Genomic DNA, 19,316 nt, shown 5'->3' on the forward strand with positions numbered 1-19,316 from the left:
TTTGGATTTGATTTTTACATGTATGTTCAGAAAGAATATATTAGCCTGAAAATTTTTTGTAATGGCCTTGTCAAATTTCCGTATAATGGTTCTGTTAGCCTCATAAATCAAGTTGAGAAGTTTCCCCTTTTTCTCTATTCCCTGAGTTTGTATAAGATTGGTATCATTTCTTCCTTAAAGAAATGTACTAGTGACACCTCTGAGCCTGCCATTTTTTCTAGGGGAAAGTTTTAAATAACAGATTCGATTTCTTTAATAGACATAGGGCTATTCAGATTTTCTATTTCTTTTTGTGTTAGGTTTGATAAGTTGTTTTTGTAAGAAATTTGTAGATTTTATATAAGTTATCAAATGTATTAGATAATGAACTATTACCTTTTTAATGTCTAAAGCCTATAGCAATGTTACCTTTCTCATTTCTGGTATTCTGATTTCTCATATTGATAGTCTGAGTTTTCTCTCTCTTTTTAAACTAAGTCTTGATAAGCATTTTTCAACTTTATTGATTTTTTTTTCAAAGAGGGAACTTTTGGCTTTATTGGTTTTCTTATTGTATATCTCTATTTTACATTTTTCTGTCATATATTCTCTGAAGTATAGTATTGAACATGAAATCCTCAAATGTTCGATACTAAGCAACACACTTCTAAATCCATCAGAGAACAAAATATTCTGAATTAAAATATAATGAAAATACGACATCTCAAAATTTGTGGGATCTAAAGCAGTGTTCAGCTAAAGTAGTACTCAGAAAAAAATTTACCTCTTGAAGTATATATATTTGAAAGGAATGGTTGAAAATCAGTGATCTAAACTTCTATCCCAAAAAACTAGAAAAAAAATCCTAGAAAACTGGAAATAAAAAATCAGAAGGAAGAAAATAATTTAGATCACAAATTAAGAAATAGAAACTAGACCTATGATAGAGCAAATCAGTGGAGACAAAAGTTGATTCTGGTTACTTGAATCTTTAAAAGTTGCTAGGACAGGGAGAAGTTATTGTCTAGTATTTAAGCATAAGGGTTCTGGAGTCAAACTGCCCGAATTCAAGTCCTGAATCGGTCACTTCATAACATGACCTTGAGCAGATTATTTAATCTTTCTGTGTGTGTCAGTTTCTTCATGTGTAAAATGGGGTTGAGTGTATCTACCTGTAGGGTGGGTTATGAAAAAGAAATGAATTAATTAATGAATAGCAATAGAAGAAGTTGCTCACATGAGAAACTAAATTGTTTTGAAAACCTCTCCCACCTGATAAGCAAGATAAAAAAAAAATCACACTTCCATAGGTCAGGGTATTTAAAGTTAGAATGACAGAATTCAAGTTTCATCTCTACCACTTACTGTGGCCTTAGCCACATCTCTTAATCTGGCAATGCCTCAGTTTTCTCTTCTTGAAAATGGGTATGATCAATATTGCTATCCAGCCAGTTCATAATGATTAAACGTTAAAATATTTTGAATCCTACTGGTAAATAGCTGCTGACCTCAGCTGCCTCTCAAACCCCAGAATCCTCTCCTTTGGCTACATGGGAACTTGCTTGGGATCCCTGGGCCACCCAAAGATCCATCAACTAATGAGTTAATACCCACCTTCGCAAGGGTCCTCTAAGGCTCTGATTGGTCAATGTTCAGTCCATTCTACTTGTTAAATATTTTGAGTGTCACCCTGCATATAGGACATCCACATCAGAGGGTTACTGTGACATTTATGTAGGGCTCAGAGCACTCAGTAGGTACTCAGAATGTGATAATAACTCTTCCCCTGCTTTCTTGCATTTGCAGCTCTTCTTGGTTGGAGCTCAGAGTAACTGTGTACCTTTCTAAAATAATGTAGTGATATAAATGCATTTCTCTAAAGTAGATGAAGCAATTATTTCCAGTTCAATCTCCAGCAGGTACTCTGGGGCCAATTTATTTGTTAGACAATGAAAATTGTGGTTCAAGGTCCAGGGGCACCAGCATCACCTGGAGGAATGTTAGACCTATGGAATTGGAATCTGAATTTTAACAAGATCTTCAAGGATATTGCTATGCACATTAAAGCTTTAGAAGCATTGGTCTAGGGCATTTGTGTTAAAATGAGGGTTTCTAGACCCTACCTTAGATCTAGAGTGTCTGGGATAGAGGCCTGGAAATGTACATTTTTAGAATCATCACAGGCAATTTTTATGTTCACCGTGGTTTGAGAATCACAGTTGTAGACTTTTTTCCTCCAGCTACTCCCTTGTGGCTTGGGGAGTGGGGCATTGAGCTAAAGGCAGATAGGAAAATGACAATGTTGCCCACTTGGGCAACACAGAGACCCCCTCTGGGTTTGCACATCCCCCCAGGCCCCTGCTTAGGCTGTTCAGTCCTGTGCTTAGCCAAGACCAGCCACAGGCCAGGTTGGGGAGTGGAATTTTGGACTTCTGAGCTGTTGCTGTTGTTGTTGTTGGCTCTGATCAGAGGGGTTGCAGGTATGTGGAGGTTTCTCAGTCCCTTCCCTGGGGGCAGGCCCCCCCCCCCAGATTTAGAGTTAGTGTGCCCTGAGATCTCTCCTTACCTCCTGACATGATTCAAGAAATTCATCTAAAGTCACGATGCCATCTTTATTTTTGTCCATTTTCTGAAAGACACAACAGAAAGCACTTTAAAGAACCTCGTGATCTGCATTCCATCTCTTGCTTGTTGTTAATCAGCTTTGCCCTGAGAATGAGGGTGGTCTTTCACCAGCCAGACAACTCCAGTCAGTCCCTGGTGACAGCACTTTGATACCCATGAACTTCCTTTAATCAGAAGACTTGCTCCAGACACTCATCACTCATTGCTGGCTTATTCTGCTGACACCCTAACATATCTTACCTGGATTCCCTACTAGCCTGTCCCTATGGCAGGAAGAACACTGGACACAAGAGGTTCCGAGGCTGTCTGTGTCACTTACTGTACGACCTTGTGCAAGGCCAGAGAGGCCTGGGTTCCCCCACCTGCAAAGTGGGAGGCTGGACCAGAGGGAGCTCTGACATTCTTTAATACTTCATTGCTACACTAATGTTTTACTAAAATGCCACTATCATCACACCACTCCCCTACTTCAGAATCAACAGTAGCCACCCACCCTTTATCAAAAGGCTAAACTCTTCCATTTAAAGATCTCACAATCTGGCCCTACGCTAGTTTCCAATCTTGTTTCCGCTCGCTGCCCAGACACAAATGCTTGACACCTCCACAGATGTGCTTAATGAAGTTTTGTGTTTACTCTGATCCTCCAAGAATTTTTATGGAAATTAGAGTTCATACTATGCCACTTACACTTAACAATATACTTCCCTGTTCTCTTCTGTAGAGTGTACTTATCTGCTTAATGAGATCATCTGTTCCTCAAGGACAATACACCTTATAATTCTATTCAGCTTCCAACAATGCTTAGTATAGGGTTGGACACAAACTACTTGCTCAGGTGCTCTTGGGTGGACACATCTAAGTTGGACTTAAAGCTCATGTGGCAGGGTGCGTGCGCTTACCTGGAAGAAGACGTCCACGTGCTGCCTTGGAGTGTCTTCTTTGAGCACGGGATATGTGTATTTCCCCATCATGTCATAGATGGCTTTGACAATGTCCATCATCTCCTGGAGAGGGGACAAAAAAAGCGTATAGTGTGGGAACCATGAGGTCAAGTTCTTAGATGGCAGAGTTTGGGGCTCCCTGTCCCCCTTGGAATGAAAGTGATTAAAAGGACCTTCCTCAGTAGGTTAAAGGGCATTAGAAGGCTGAAGAGGCTGTATTCTGAGAGCCTCCTCTTAGAGAGAAGACAGTAGAAAATTCTTTTTGCCTTCAGAAGTTTTGGGTAGGTTACCTCTTCTTGGGCATTGTCTTCAGTGAGGGGCAATGTGTGGGGTCCCCATTCATGGACTTGAGGCAAATGAAACATTATTGTGAATTAAAGAAAAGTTAATATTCTGGCTTAAAGATCTAAAAATCCTCACAGGTTTGGTCACTGTTTTAAGTGAAGAGAAATGAACCAACAGTCAAGATGATTGATGGGGCACCCGAGGCCAGTGGTCACACAGACTGGGACACTTATTAGAAAGATCAGTTCCCAAGTCCACCCTCAAACTACTGAATCAGAGCATCTCAGGAATCGCTATTTTTATCAGGGTACATTAGGAGCCATTATTCTGACCACCTCGGCCCCTACTTAGGAAGGGGATGAAAAGAATGTTCAGGATGTTTGACGTGGTGTCCACAGAGACCCAGGGGCCAGGCTCTGTCCTGAGTTCCTTGACTGTTACTTCTCATTCCAGGTGCTTATTTTATTTTATTGGTTTTTTTACTTTATGTCAGCCTATTAATAATTTTAGACTTAAAGTTACAAAATACTACAGAGAATTCATGTATACCTTTCACCCAGCTTCCTCTAATGTTAACAACTTGCATAACCAGGGCACAATTACCAAACCAGAAAATTAACATTGCTGCAAAATTATTAACTAAATTATAGAGCTTATTCAAATTTCATCAGTTTTCCACTAATGCCTTTTTTTTTCTTCAAAGATCTAACATTGCATTTATTTGTTGTGTCTCCTCTAATCTGTAAGTTTCATTCTTTCCTTGTCTTTCAGGAACTTTACAATATAAATACTGGTCAGTTATTTTGTAGACTGTCTCTCAATGGCTTAGTTCTTGTAATTAGACTGAAGTTATCCATTTTTGGCAAGAATTTCATAGAAGTGATGTTATATCCTTCTCAGTGCCTCACATCAGGGAGGTACCTGGGGTTGGAATGCCTTGTTACTGGTGATGTTAACCTTGATCATTTAATTAAGGTGGTGTTTTTCAAATTTGCCTACTGATTTTAGTGCCTGTTAGTGTATCTTGCCTACAAAAGTTATTACTGTAGTGTTTGCCTAATGGTAATTTTGTATTTCCTTTATTCCTTCTATATTTATTAATTGAATTCTTCTGTACAGAAGAGCTGCCCCTTCTCCCCCATTTATTTATGTATTCAATTGTTTTTTTATATTAGTGTGGACTCATGGAAGTTTACTGTATTTTATTGGTTATAATCCAATACCCAATCATTTTGTATTTTGCTCAAATTGCTCTAGTTTCAACTACTGGCAACTCCTTCAGGTTGACTCTTATAGCCTTTGACATGCCCCATCTTTTTTTTTTTTTTTTTTTTTAAAGTACTCCTATACTTTCTAGCACTACAAGAAGCTCCAGGCTCATCTTGTATTTTCTCTTTCCCAGTACTAAAATCAACCACTTCTCAAAGGAGACTAGTTCTTTTTATTGAAGAATGGTGTTTAGAAACCAAGGTCTACGTGCTAGGTGCGCTCACTGCTACAGGAGTGTCATTGCTCCAAGGCCTCGTCAACAGAGCTAGGAAACACATGTCTGTATCCATGTGTTTATTTTAAAATGTGTGCTTTTCAAGCCCTTCACTCCACGTGGCCACTGAGGTCTTTCCTGCCTGGGTACTTTGTGTCTTTCAAAGAATGTGTCCATCTAGCAGCTTCCCAGTGGAATATGGATGGGCCCCTCACCCTGGCCCTCCTCCACCCAACCCTGCCAACCCATCAGCCTCATTGTCCACCAGTCTTCTCCTTCACACCTGAATCTGCAGCCATCTGGAAGCTTTTCTGTTTCTGGAACATACAAAGCTCTATCTTGCCCCAGAGCCTCTCTAGCAGCTGTTCCTTATGCCTGGAACACTTGTCCTGGCTTTTTTGCGTGACCGGTTCTAGTATGACAACACTTCCTTATAACCGCCTTTGCTAACCTTCCCTGCCAAACCATATTCTACTTGTCTATCGTCCATCCTTCTTCACTGCCTCTTGAGCGGGGGGCCTAGTCTCATTGTTCACCTGTTGATGTCCGGCACCTAGAACACCTAATAAGCCCTTAAATACGTGTTAAGCAAACACATGACTGAATGCATGAGGAATGAAAGCTGGGTAAGCTCTCTGAGCTTCATTTTTCTCTGCATAAGGAGAGAATCTTGCAGGGTTGAGGGGAAGGTTAGAGACGATATTCACACCCCCAGGCATCCTGCCTGGCACACCGGAGCTCAGCAAGCAGGATGTTACAGGAGGCTCAATTCACACTTCCACTGAGATAGCAGGACACAGTGGATACCAAAATGAGTTTTGGGATAGATCTTTGGATATTTCACTGGCTAGGCACATGTACTCTGAGGTTCTAAAAGTGTCAAGCAGTGAAGATTCAGAAATTATTTGTAATGATTTCTTTAGAGATGGTTGTGCCTCCCATCACCTGTTTTGTGGTTTTATTAGTAGGCAAAATAGGTTATGGCCAATATGATCCACTTTAGTCTCATCTTACTTAAAAATCTCTCTTTTCTCTTCTAGGTGCTGCCTGCAATTCTACCATCTCAACTTTCAGCTTTCACTTGTGCTTGCTAACCTGTCAACACGCAGGTTTCTTAGGGAAGAGGAACTCTGTCCACGCAAACAAGTCATTTTCACCCCCTGTGCAATGCACATTGATCTGTGTGATCCAGTTAGAATGAATCTGTTTAATTCTTTCTTGGGCACCTGGGAGCAAGGCAGGGCAGGGCAATGTGGGATGCCAAAGGTGGCCTTCTTTATTTTGCCAGGGACTAGCTCTGTTAGCTCCAGGGCAGATCCTGCCTCGTTGAGACAATGTTATCCTCATGACTGGGGCTGTTTTCTATTCGCTCAGGCACCTTCATTGTTGCTCTTTCCAGCCCCTGGTTTCAGCTCACTTACCTCTTTGTTTATTACCTCTTTGTTTATGTAGCCATCTTTATTGATGTCGTACAAATTAAATGTCCACCTTAGTTTCTCGTGGACAGTTCCTCTCAGTAAAATCGACAGAGCGGTTACAAAGTCCTGAGAAGTGAAAAGGCAGGAGGAGTGACATTAACCACCGAGCTGCCGGGCGGGGTGAAGCTGTGTCTTTGGGTCAGACTCTGTGATGCTTTTACAGAATGGTGCCTCCCACGTCCTGTTGTCCACCTGGAGGACGTGGCCACACTCAGCCAAGAGCTCCTGCCTTCCCATCGCTGCCCTGCCCCATTTTTTTGGGAAGAATGAAGCTCTGTGAGACACAGGCCCACACAGCCTCCCCTGACGTTGGCCTGCCCCAGGGCTGTAGGGGTTTGTTTGTCACCTGAGTGGCAGTACAGTCAGTGGCTAACAGCATGAACTGTGGGGACACGCTGCCTCCATTCAAGTCTCTCCTTTACCACTTCTTAGGTGTTTGAAGTTGGGAAAGCCACCAAAATTAGAACCCTACTTTGTAGGGTTATTATGGGGATTAAACGAGTTAATACATGCCAAGCACCAAGTGCAGAAGGTAGCACGTGGCAAGCAGCGTGTGTGTGAGCTCCTATACTGTGATTACCACTCCCCCGAGTCCCTGGATTCCTGGAAGGCAGGGGAAGTTGCTGCTTCTCTCTGCCTTCAGGAAATGCTTATTAAATGAATGAAGGTTTCTTTGTCTTGACTGAGAGCATTTGATGATCCAATCCTTCCGCCAGTGCCCCGAGGTCTAGAGGGAAAGGTGGAGTGGAACCAGGGACCCCCTAGAGTGGACCCAAGAGATCGGCGTACCTCGAACTTCACGGAGCCTGTCTGGGTGGTGTCGAAGGCGTTGAAGAGGTAATGGGCGTAGGTGCTGGCGTCTGCAAGGCAGGAAGAGAAGGGCAGGTGATGGGGGCAGGGGCTCCATGGAGGGGCGCGAGAGCACTTCAGACAGAGGCAGGGCTTCGACAAGAAAGAGAGGAGGGGGTGCTGGGGTGACAGAGAGGAGGAAATCATGGAGTGGGGCCTGTCTGCTCAACTCTTGGGGTTTAGGTGGAAAGTGAATTCTAGCCCCTCCAATTAGCCATCCTGAGAGGACCACTCTCCTGCCGGTCTGTGCATGGAATCTGGTGGATGAACGACGTGGTGACTGGGTGAGGATGTTCTTCTAGGTGGCAGTGCAAGGCCATGGGATGAGCACTTGCTCGGGAGCAGACAGGCCTGGGCTCGGATGCTGCTCTGTCACCACATGGCTGTGTGGCCATAGACATCTAACGCAACCTCTCTGAGCTTTCCTTTCTCATCTCTGTGCAATGGGATGTAGCAAGACCTATCTCTTGAAATTTCTGAAAAAGTATGTTAAGCTAGAGCTGTGCCTGGCACACAGTGAAAGCTCAATGAAGACTGGCTCAGTGGAATGCAGTAAACTGGGATTCTGGGGCCTGCAGGGGACGAAAGTCTCCTTCTGCGTGGGTAGGGGCCCTGCACTGGTCCCACACCTGGGTAGGCACCTGTCTGCTGCTGAAGAGGCCCATGAGAAACAGGGCCCAAGAAATGGTTGGGACACTTGGATCTCGGCTTTGTCAGGACCCAGGGGAGGGGTCCTGTGGGAGACAGCTCTTGGGATCAGGATGTAAGGTGGCATGTGACACATGGAGGCCATAGGAGGAGCCACTTATGTGGTCCCAGGCCCATGTGGCTCGGGCTGATTCCCGCAGGAGTCAGGCAGAGCAACAGAGTGGGTGCTGCGGGCTGGCACACCGGTGACCTGGCTGTATAAGCACAAACTTTAGTCTCTCTTCCTCTTTTTTGGATTCATTTATTTTAATAGTTTCTGGTATTTACTAAAGCTCTTTTTCAAAATTCTGCTTGTCTCAGCTGTTTTAAGGACAAGAGTGGAGGCTGGGTGTGAAGGCTCATGCCTGTAATCCTAGCATTCTGGGAGGCCGAGGTGGGAGGATGGCTTGGGCTCAGGAGTTTGAGACCGGCCTGAGCAAGGGTGAAACTCCATCTCTACTAAAAACAGATAAATTAGCCGGGCGTGGTGGCGCATGCCTGTAGTCCCAGCTACTCGGGAGGCTGAGGCAGGAGGATAGCTTGAGCCCAGAAGTTGGAGGTTGCAGTGAGCTATGTTGATGCCAATGCTCTCTACCCAGGGCAAAAGAGCAAGACTCTGTCTGAAAGAAAGAAAGAAAGAAAGAAAGAAAGAAAGAAAGAAAGAAAGAAAGAAAGAAAGAAAGAAGGAAAGGAAAGAAAGAAGGAAAGAAAGAAAGAAAGAAAGAAAGAAAGAAAGAGAAGGAAGGAAGGAAGGAAGGAAGGAAGGAAGGAAGGAAGGAAGGAAGGAAAAGAAAGAAAGAAAGAAAGAAAGAAAGAAAGAAAGAAAGAAAGAAAGAAAGAAAGAAAGAGAAGGAAGGAAGGAAGGAAGGAAGGAAGGAAGGAAAAGAAAGAAAGAAAGAAAGAAGGAAGGAAGGAAGGAAGGAAGGAAGGAAGGAAGGAAGGAAGGAAGGAAGGAAGGAAGGAAGGAAGAAAGAAAGAAAGAAAGAAAGAAAGAAAGAAAGAAGAAAGAAAGAAAGAAAGAAAGAAAAGAAAGAAGAAAGAAAATGACAAGAGTGGAAAGTGTCCCGTATAATGGTGGAGTCAACCTGGCAAAGCCTTGCATGAGACAATTACGGGGTCTAATCCTGGTCTGCTACTCCCTAGCTGTGTGATTTCAAGTAAATTGTTTAACTTCTCTGAAGCTCAGTCATCCCATCTGGGATCACAATACCTGCTTTCTAGAGCTGTTGTGAGAATTTATGTTATTGCATTATACATTTTTCTTCCCCTCCTGCAGTGGGTCCACTTTCAGAGCTCTTTTCTGCTAAAGTTTTAGAGAATTGCACAGCTTGTGCTAAGGGAGGCCTCCTGCTCTGAGTTCTCTCTCCTCCGGGAGGGGCAGACAACAGGCAGGAGTGGACCTGGCGGAAGGACGGCTGCTCACCACAGAGGGGTCTGGGCAGGACATTATCAAGGTCAGACTCACCTCCATGAGGGAAGAACTGGGCGTAGATCTGCTTGAATGTTTCTTCGTTGACCACACCGCTGGGGCACTCCTGTGTGAGGGGGAGAGAGAGTGAGTGTGGGGGTGTGAGGGCCCATCCTGGGGTCTAGGGCTATTCATGATCCTTGGGGGGCAGGGGCTGGGCAAGGACCCCTGCATTTCCATGTCTCCAAGGAGAGTGGCTGGAGGTAGCCTCACCTCGGGACCGAAGCTGCCTTGCAAAATGTTGAGACGTTGTCAGAGAATGGGCACTGTGAGGTGGAAAAAGTTTGGGTTTGGGAATTAGAAAGGCCTAGGCTTGTATCCTGGCTCAGCTAATATGAAACTTTGTGACTTTGGCCAAGTCAGTCTCTGATCCTCATTGTCCTTACCTGTAAAACAGGGCTGGCAGTACCTTCCCAGCAAGGCTATTGTGAGCTTTAATAGGTGAGCCTGTGTTAGGTGACACTGGGTCCATGGTCAATGCCAAGCAGTGTCGCTTTCTTCTCTTGTCTGGATGCTGTTCCCCTCAGCCCAGTCCCATCTGGGCCACCTTCCCACGGAGCCCTGCTCCAGTCCACGGCTAACACTGCCTCTTCAAGATCAGAAGGAAAGAAGCCCTGACGGTAGGAAACCAGGCACATGGCCGGCGCAGTGTGTTGTAGAAGGCAGAGGCATCCCGGCTCTTGTCAGATAACTCCCGGGAGGTACTTGAATCCCCATGGGTCAGTACCGTGGAGAACATTGAGACTGTCATCAGTTTAGGATCAACTAAGCTCTACCTACAGACTGCATCTGGAAGGAGGGTAAGCAGGAGCACCTCCCTCCGCCCCACCCCAACCCGGGATTTGGAAATAAGATTGCACTCTAAGAGTCAGGCTTGTAAAAACAATCCTGGATGGGATCTGAGAGCTCCAGACTGCTTGAGAAGACAGGACTGTATTAATGTATATGAGGCAACAATGTCCTCTGATTCCACCTTTGATTATAACTCGGCACCTGCAGAGCTCACAGGGCGAGAAGGGCCAGCAAGGGGAGAGGAGTGTCCGATCCCATTACCAGTTCTATTTCCCGTGGAGAATCAATACACTGACATTCGGGCTTATACATCAGTCTCTGTGAGCCTGGTTAGCATAGGTCAGCAGACATAAGTCCCGTCATTTTGGGGCACCAACAAGATGGAAAGTGTGAATGTGTAAGAAGAGCTAAGGCTAGAACCTGGGCCAGGGTGAATCCTGCAAGGTTGTGCCACCCTGTGAAGTGTCTGGGCGGTGGGCCGGTTTACTGTTTCCTGAGATCGCCTCGTCCTTCCTTTCCATCCACATGATCTCGCTCTCATGTCCCCTTCCCTGTACAACAGTTGGCCTTCCTTGTACAACCACACACATGGGAAACAACCTTATGAACTGCCTTGGCACTTGGGAGAGTTTAGTCCCATCCGCTCAGGGTCTGTGGATGCTACGTGGGTCTTACGTTTTTGAAGCCTCGATAAAGGACTTGCAGCTCCCTCTTAGTGAAGTTGGTCTGGGCCTCGAGCTGCTCCAGTCCCTCAGGCCGATGGCAAACCATGGTCATCTCCAGCTCATCTTCAATCTTATCTGGAACCAGAGGAGATGGCATTGGAGCGGTTGGCCTCAGGGGTCACTCTTGTATGACATTAGTCTGGGTTGGCAAAGAGCGCTGTCATGACCAGGGACTTAGGGCTGTGGGCTGGGGGGGCACTGCCGATGGCCTTCCTGCTGTGAACCCTATTTCCCCTGCCTAGTCAGTCTCTGTCTCACACCAGCCCACCCCGTTACTGTGGGGGTGTTGGACACCACAGAGGGAGGGGCTTCGGCGTTGGAGATAAACAGGTTCCAAGTGGAAATGAAGGCAGCAGTGCTCAAAACAATTCCATATGAACACATTTCCCTTGCTTTCAAAATAACCTCTTTGCATATTCCAATTGTTGTCCATTGAACTTTCTGAATATTCCAGAGACACAGGTAAGTGAGCAGAATGATAACGTCCTCCAAACAGCAAAGGGAAATAATGAATATATTAAAAAAACAACATAAACTCTCACCATTTGGGCCAACTCGGGAAAGGTTAGCATGATTTAGTAAAAAGTTCAAAGTATAGCATGTTAAATATTAATTATAAAAATGTGAATATATTTACAGTGTCTTATTTTGTTATATCTGCTAGATATCCTTAAATACTTGGAAAATGACTTAAATGGGAGCTACTTTGTATAAAGCAATTGAAGGGCTCTAAAACCAGTTGTTGTAAGTAGTAGTTTAAGTATGCCTCACATGGGTACTATAATGGAATCTAATGTTGCACTAGTTATTTAGAAAGTGTGTGTCAATCAAAGTAAGGAATCTGCCCATCTCCTAGTGAAGGATTACATCGTCCAAATCAGTGGAATTTTCAGCGTCTCACAGAGGGGTGAGTGAGTGTCTTCCTCTGGGCTCTGCCAGATGCTTTCTATAAATTTACACCAATCAAGAATCAATTACCATCTAACTGTCTCTGGCTGTTGTCATGCGGACATTACCAAATCCATATATTGAATGACTGTAAATCTGGGCTGGCGAGAATAGTGCTGACATGGGCAGGCAGGAACATGCCCACACCACGTCCCACCCCGTGGCAATCCAGAGAAGGACTGGCTTAGTTTCTACCCCGGAGAACAAGGTGAACAGGTACATTAAATTGTGCGCGTTTCTCTAATCACTGTCATTCTCTGCACCAAATTTTCTCTGCAATTGTCACTTTCCCCTCTGAGACTTTGCTTCCAATATAAAAGGAATCCAACAAATTAAGTTTGTATCTTGTACATATCCCCAAAGGTAATGGATGCTCATGTAAAGCTCCAGTAACTTGGTAACAATTCCTAATTGTCATATTTCTTACGTGCTGGGCAATACATATCACCTTATCCCGCTGAGTGCAAGGCAGGTGATTCAATATGAATAAGACACTGTTTATATCACATAGCAACAAGTGGCCAATTTCCTCATAATTCATAATTCTTAAAGAGCCTTTGATTATTGTTATGTTTGTAGTTAATGAGTTAAGTAGCAATTACCTAAACACTGAAGCATTTCTATGTAAATCAAAAGGCTGATTCTAAAAAAAAAAAAAAAAAAAAAAAAGAAGGAAAGAAAGAAAGCAAAAGAAAATGAAAACCAATTCACATAAGTCTAATTGAGAATGTTCATATCTGTTTTTAACTCATTTCAAAATAGAAGTCAATTGTTGGTTTAAATCTCTTAACATTGGATCTAATAGCACTTTCATTTTTAAAATGCACATATATAACTGTGCATATATTTAACTGTGCATATATTCTGAAGAAACGTCAGAAGGGGCTGCAGCACTTTTCACATCCTTCCTGTTTCCCCTTAGGCGTTCTGGGGGTGCTGCCAGGTGGCCCCCATAAAGAAAGGAGAAGCAGCAAAAATCATATTAAAATGTAAATAAAGAGAATAGAAATATTGTATTTTTGGAATAAATGATGCATTTTTGAAGGCATCCAGTTTACCGTTCTAGGTTTATCTTACCCAGAAGCATAAAAGAATTTTGTGCAGTATTGTTTTATCCCTTAATCTTCCTGTGACTGAATTTCTCACAAGCTCAGAGAAATTTCTTTGTAACAAAGTTTGAGGGAATCTTTCTGACTCAGAAGCAGCACTTGTTTCCCATCACTTTTATTAAAAATGCACTAAGTAATTATTGAGATATCAACTATTAAACACACTTCATTAAATGGAAGTAGACTTTATTAATAAATGATTTGTTTGCTGTCTGGACAGCAGGATCAATTTCCATATCAAACAGAGTCTGTAATATCTGAATATTTGGATATTGACTGCCAAGTTTTTGTTTTGTTTTCCTTTTTCATCATCTGCTAATTGTCAGGCTGTGCTAACAACAGTTATGGAAGGAAACTCACATCTTGGGGACTCAACATGCTGGCAAGTAGCCTGCCTATGGACGTTAGGGGCTTAAACCAGTGGCTTTCAAATTTTTTTTACTGTATTTTATAGTAGTAACTGCGATTTGTATCACAATCCCATATACATATACATATAAACAAAAATTTCATGAACCATTTTGAAGCAAAAATTTAATGACATAAAACTGTCCTTCACTAACGTGAGATGTGTTCTATTCTCAGTTTTAAAGTACTCCTTTGGAAACACATGCTGGTTGTGACCGTCACGTGTCATGACTTTTGGCTGGCAAACACTGATTTAATGTGTCTACCGGGCAGGCAGTGTGGTGCCGGCCACAGGAAATACACTCAGAAGAAGCTTTAGAGGTGGCTGCAGCGCTTTTCATATTCCTTCTGGTGCCCCTCGGGGATTCCCTGGATGCTGCCCGGGTGGTCCCAGTAAAGGAGGGAGGGTGACCCAGCTTCCTGATTGGAGGACAGAGAACAGAACGAACATGTGGGAGCCTCTGTGACAGTTTCGTCTGAGGTTTGCTAAGAGTCTCCAGTGCCAAATGTTGCTCGTCATTATTATTTTTGTTATGAAAAATAACGATAATCAGTTACTAAGTCAGACGGAGTTTGAGTGGTTGAGATAAAAATTAACCTAGGGACTTAATACTATGATGATCACTACACCACAAGAATAAATTAAAAGACTTTCTGTTTGTAAAGTACTATTAAGCCGTAAAATGTTGTCATGCCCATTGTCCCATAACCTTGTGTGTGGTGGGGAGAGAGGGGACCACTGTCCTGCCCATCTGACATCAAGAAGTTGGGTGTCCTAACAGACTCAGTGATTCTCCAACTATGCGTTCTTCACACCCAATGACTCTCCATCACAGGGGTACAGCTACGTAGAATCATCAACTACGGGGGACCTACGCAGGAAGCTCTCAGGCTGCAGGGTAGATGATTCAGATTAAGTGGTCCTGAATGTTTTGGGATCTGAGACTCTTCTGAGTATGGAACGAAAGCTTTAGACTCCATCAGAAAAAAATGCACCGTCACTGCATTCTTGCCTATACAGTCATGTGTCGCTTAACGACGGGGATGTGTTCTGAGAAATGCATCATTAGGCAATTTTGTCAATTTGAGAACATCATAGAGCGCACTTACACACACCTAGATGGTACAGCCTACTGCACACCTAGGCCGTACGGGATAGCCCATCGCTCCCAGGCTACACAACCATACAGCCTGTAACTGAATACTGTAGGCAGTTGTAACACAATGCTAAGTATTTGTATTTCTAAACATATCTAAACACAGAAAAGGTACAGTAAAAATATGGCATAAAAGATATAAAATGGTACATCTGTATAGGGCACTTACCATAAACAAAGCTTGCAGGATTGGAAGCTGCTCTGGGTGAGTCAGTGAGCGGTGAGTGAATGTGAAGGCCTAGGATACCACTGTACACCGCTGTAGACTCTATAAACACTGCACACTTAGGCTACACTATATTCATAAAAAGTTTCTTTCTTCAATAATAAATTAACCTTAGCTTACAGTAACTTTTTCACTTCACAAACTTTGTAATTCTTAAAATTTTTGACTCTTTTATAATAATTCTTAGCTTAAAACACAAACACATCGTACAGCGGTGCACAAATATTTTCTTCCTTTATATCCTTATTTTATAAGCTTTGTTATTTTTAAAATTTAATTTTTTTTAACATTTCAAACTTTTTTATTAAAAACTAAGACCTAAACACACACATTAGCCTAGGCCTACGCAAGGTCAGGATCATCAAGATGTCACTAGGTGACAGGAATTTTTCAGCTCCATTATAATCTTATGGGACCACCACTGTATATGTTCTGTTGTTGACCAAAATGTCATTACGCAGAGCATGACTATACTTTCGGCGAGTTTCTGCATCTTTTAAACATATTGAGTCGGTGCTAAGGTCTTCTAGCATAGGAGATCTAAACTCTGTCACTAACTGGCTTTGTCTAAGTCCTAGGTCACTGAGGCAATTGGTGACAGAGCTGGATGTAGAATCCAGCCAGTCCTGGCCTCTTCCTTCAGATCTGACAGCTCTGTGCCCGGGTATCAGTAGACCGTGAGCAGCAGGAAGACCCAGTGAGGTGCCTCCTTGGCCAGGCTCCTGGCCACGGCCATCTCCTTCTCCCCGGACTGGAAATAGTTCCTCCATCATGGTGTCTGGGTTGGACTTCATACTTACTCATCTAGTTTTGAGGTTACAAAATAGCTACTTTTGGCCTGAATGCAGCCCAAAGACAGGTTGTGTTTGATTTGTAAAATGTGTTTTAATTATTTGGGAATTAGGTGCCCACATTTAAAGATGAGATGTTCATCTACAAATAGATTTCTGATTCCTCTTGGAAAATGGGGTTATCTGACATCTTTGGTCTCATATTCTCACAAGGCAACAGTCTACTAGAGCTGAGCAGTGGCTGTCCCCTCTGGGCAGCCCTACCCTCTAGGGCTGTCTGTTGTAACCCATTAATGCCACCTGCCTGGCACCACGGGCATTTGAGTTTTCAGCTCCTAATCTGTACCCACGTCTTCTCCCACCTGCCTACCTTTCTCCTACCTCACACCACACCGCCTACTGCCTCACTATCTGCTTATTTAAACACATTCCACGCTGTTGCATAAAGACTTGAGGCTGATTATAGGAAATAAATATAATAAAGTAACGAGATAAAGTAATAAGAAAAACTGCCTCAGAAAATGTGGATTAGATTAAGAGGTCAAGACCACGGGGAAAAAGAGAACAGAGAAATTCAGGCCATTTGTTTGAAGCAATTACAACACTTGAGCCACAAATTGGCTCTGAGATTTTACGTATGTCTTATTGCCCATGAAAGAAAAACATATCAGTTTCTTAGGGGGAGCAAAGCTTTTCCTATAGCTTATCTCAGAATGAACATTTCCAACTGTTTCTATAGAGGTGGGGTTTGCTAACAAGGGGAACAGAAAGTTGGTGAGAGAGAAGACTAATTACAGAAGAGATACTTGATTAAGAAGCCCGTCCTTTACAAGTCACATGACCAAAGTAGTCAAGTTAGTTTAAACTTTTTTTTTTTTTTACCTCTCTGATACTGGTAATACCACCAGGCGATGTCTAGGAAAAAGTGAGAAAAGATTTTACCAAATCCATTCATCAAAAAGGAAAACACACTTTTGTTGTTGATGGAGAGGCCACTCTAAGGGTGTCCAGGTCACCGTCCATCTCGACATATGCAAAGAAGCCTCTCCGTACCAGAGCTAGGGCTGAACACCCTGTCCTTTTCCCATGGTCGGAACAGGCAAGAGCAATGGGTCGCCTCCCAGTGGCCATGGCTCCCAGCAGGGTCTCTCTGAGCATGCCCTCAGCCATGCAGTCATGCAGCCTGCAGAGATGGGATGGCGCGTGGCAGATGTGCATGGATGTGGATGGGTCCTTGGAAATACCTGCATGTTTGACTGAAGAGCAGTTCATAAGACCCCCTCCACCATCAGGAGGCCCCCAGTACCCCTCTCTGCTTCTTTGTGATTTGAAGCTACAAACCTCATAGGATCATTTATTCACTCACTCAACAATTGTCTATGAACATATTGGTGAATGTACTATGTATATATTGGTGAATAAAAACTCTATTCCCTGCTCTCATTGAGCTTACAATCTATAAATCTTTGCTTCTCTCTTCCCTTTTTAAACTTGATAAGTAACTCAGATGCAGAAAAGGAAAAGGGCAGTTGTGGAAGAGAATTAGCACATTAGGACGCGTGGCAGAGCAGATGCAGGCTAAGTCGCCTGTTATACCGAATATAAAACACAAGACGACACAGCAGACCTGGAAAGCCATCCATGGCACAGTGGAGTTGAGTGGGCCCAAGGTCCCAGGGAACTCTACTAGATGTTCTCCTGGCCTTTTTGGGTCTATTTGGTGGTCAGCCGGGCTCTCCTTTGTAGGTTCTTCTTTGAACTTCCTCCTGTCTTGGCAGCACCCTGACCAAGAGTGTGTAAGGCAGCCCAGCCACCACCAAAAGTGTGCTTTAGTCTTTGCCCCCAGTCTGCAACCCCAGACAACAGGGACTTACTTGCCTGCTGCTCCTGTAAGTGGTAGTGTAGGTGAATATCCATTGGTGTTTTCGCTCTTGTCTCCTGACCTGTGTCCCATGGGACAAACTTATTTTGCTGGATTTATCTGCCCCTTTTATCAGGCTGGTTAGGTGACATTTGCATTTATTTATTTGTTTTTACTAATAGACTTATTTTTTGAGCTATCTTAGGTTTACAGAAAAATTCCATAGAAAGTATAGAGAGTTTCCATACACTCCAACCTTACAGTTTCCCCTATTATTAACATCTTGCATCGGTGTGGTATATATTTTTTTACAATTGATGAACCAATATTGGTATGTTAATAGTAACTAAAGTCTTTAGTTTATATTAGAGTCCACTTTTTGTGTTGTATGGTTCCATGGGCTTTGATAAATGCATAATGGCACGTATCCACACTTATAGTATCGTATAGCATAGTTTCACTGCCTTGAAAAAGCTTAGGTAGCATTTTAATAGAGATATGTCTACAAATATGGATTGACATCCTCTGTCATGCCAGGAATGTGATAGGTATTGGAAAAGAGATGAAAAGACATAAAGTCTGTTTACATGAGCTGTCAGACTGGTGAGGAGGCATACACACAGTCCAGGGATTGCAAACTCAAATGCCAGTAGTCATTGGCAGGTAATTTAGATGAGGACAGGTGATGGATGTACAACTCTAGAGGGTGGTGGGGACTGAGAACTGGAGAAAAATTGCCCCATGAAAGGGGAACAACTGTTACTGAGCCAGTTGTTATCAGGTAGTAATAATTTAAGCCCAGTGAATCCAGATCTTTAGATTTTTCAAGAGATGCCATAATTAAAGATCGTTTGTTTCCTGATTCTTAGCTGTTATCAATGAATTTAATATTGAACACATACAGCAGGTGCCAAATATAACACATTTGTGGGAAGGATGTTGTAGGCTGTTGGTCTGGAACTTTTCATTGGCAAATCATTCCAAAACAGTGTGGATATGGCAAAGAACTGGGAACTGGGGAGAGGAAGCTCTTAATTAATGCCTCCTGGATGGCACAGGAGTGGAAGGGATGCCAGGGAAAGCTTCAAGGGGGTGTGTGATAGTTTAGTTGAGTCTTGAAGGATGAGGGGACAAGGGAACAGCATATGCAAAGGCACAGAAAGTGAAAGACCCAGGAGTAGTGAGCTCTCTTATAGCAGAGCTGAAATCTCTCTGAGAACAACTAGAGGGGGATGATGTTTAAAAAAATCCCATCTGTTTGAAGGCATTACAGAGCTACCAAAGTAGCCTGCCCCAAAACAGCTCAGTCCCTGTCTGGATTAAGTTTACCTGCTTTTGTTTTATTACTTTTCAGAAGTTGAAGGCTTAACCAGATAGTTTATACATTTTCATTCTAATGTCTACCATTCAGTGAAAATTTGCCAGGCATGTCAAGAGACAGGACCAAGAGAAAAAACAGAATACAAGTCATAGATCTACAGATAATTCAAATACTGGATTAATC

General features: G+C 43.2%; 1 protein-coding gene across 4 annotated transcripts in view; it reads right to left on the reverse strand.

The window, feature by feature from the left end:
* Positions 1–19,316, reverse strand: part of KCNIP1 (potassium voltage-gated channel interacting protein 1) — a 310,723-nt gene that overhangs the window by 1,303 nt on the left and 290,104 nt on the right. For 2 of the 4 annotated variants that reach the window (XM_045551193.1, XM_045551192.1), the window contains exons 2-8: positions 16,834–16,866; positions 11,263–11,387; positions 9,793–9,862; positions 7,581–7,651; positions 6,750–6,857; positions 3,504–3,608; positions 2,546–2,608 (exon numbers count right to left, since the gene is read on the reverse strand). In XM_045551193.1, coding sequence (XP_045407149.1) covers positions 2,546–2,608; positions 3,504–3,608; positions 6,750–6,857; positions 7,581–7,651; positions 9,793–9,862; positions 11,263–11,387; positions 16,834–16,866 — 575 coding nt within the window. The remainder of the gene's footprint in view (positions 1–2,545; positions 2,609–3,503; positions 3,609–6,749; positions 6,858–7,580; positions 7,652–9,792; positions 9,863–11,262; positions 11,388–16,833; positions 16,867–19,316) is intronic. The other 2 variants (XM_045551194.1, XM_045551195.1) reach the window with 1 other exon arrangement.

Source organism: Lemur catta, chromosome 5 (genome assembly GCF_020740605.2).
Source record: "Lemur catta isolate mLemCat1 chromosome 5, mLemCat1.pri, whole genome shotgun sequence".
Taxonomy (NCBI): domain Eukaryota; kingdom Metazoa; phylum Chordata; class Mammalia; order Primates; family Lemuridae; genus Lemur; species Lemur catta.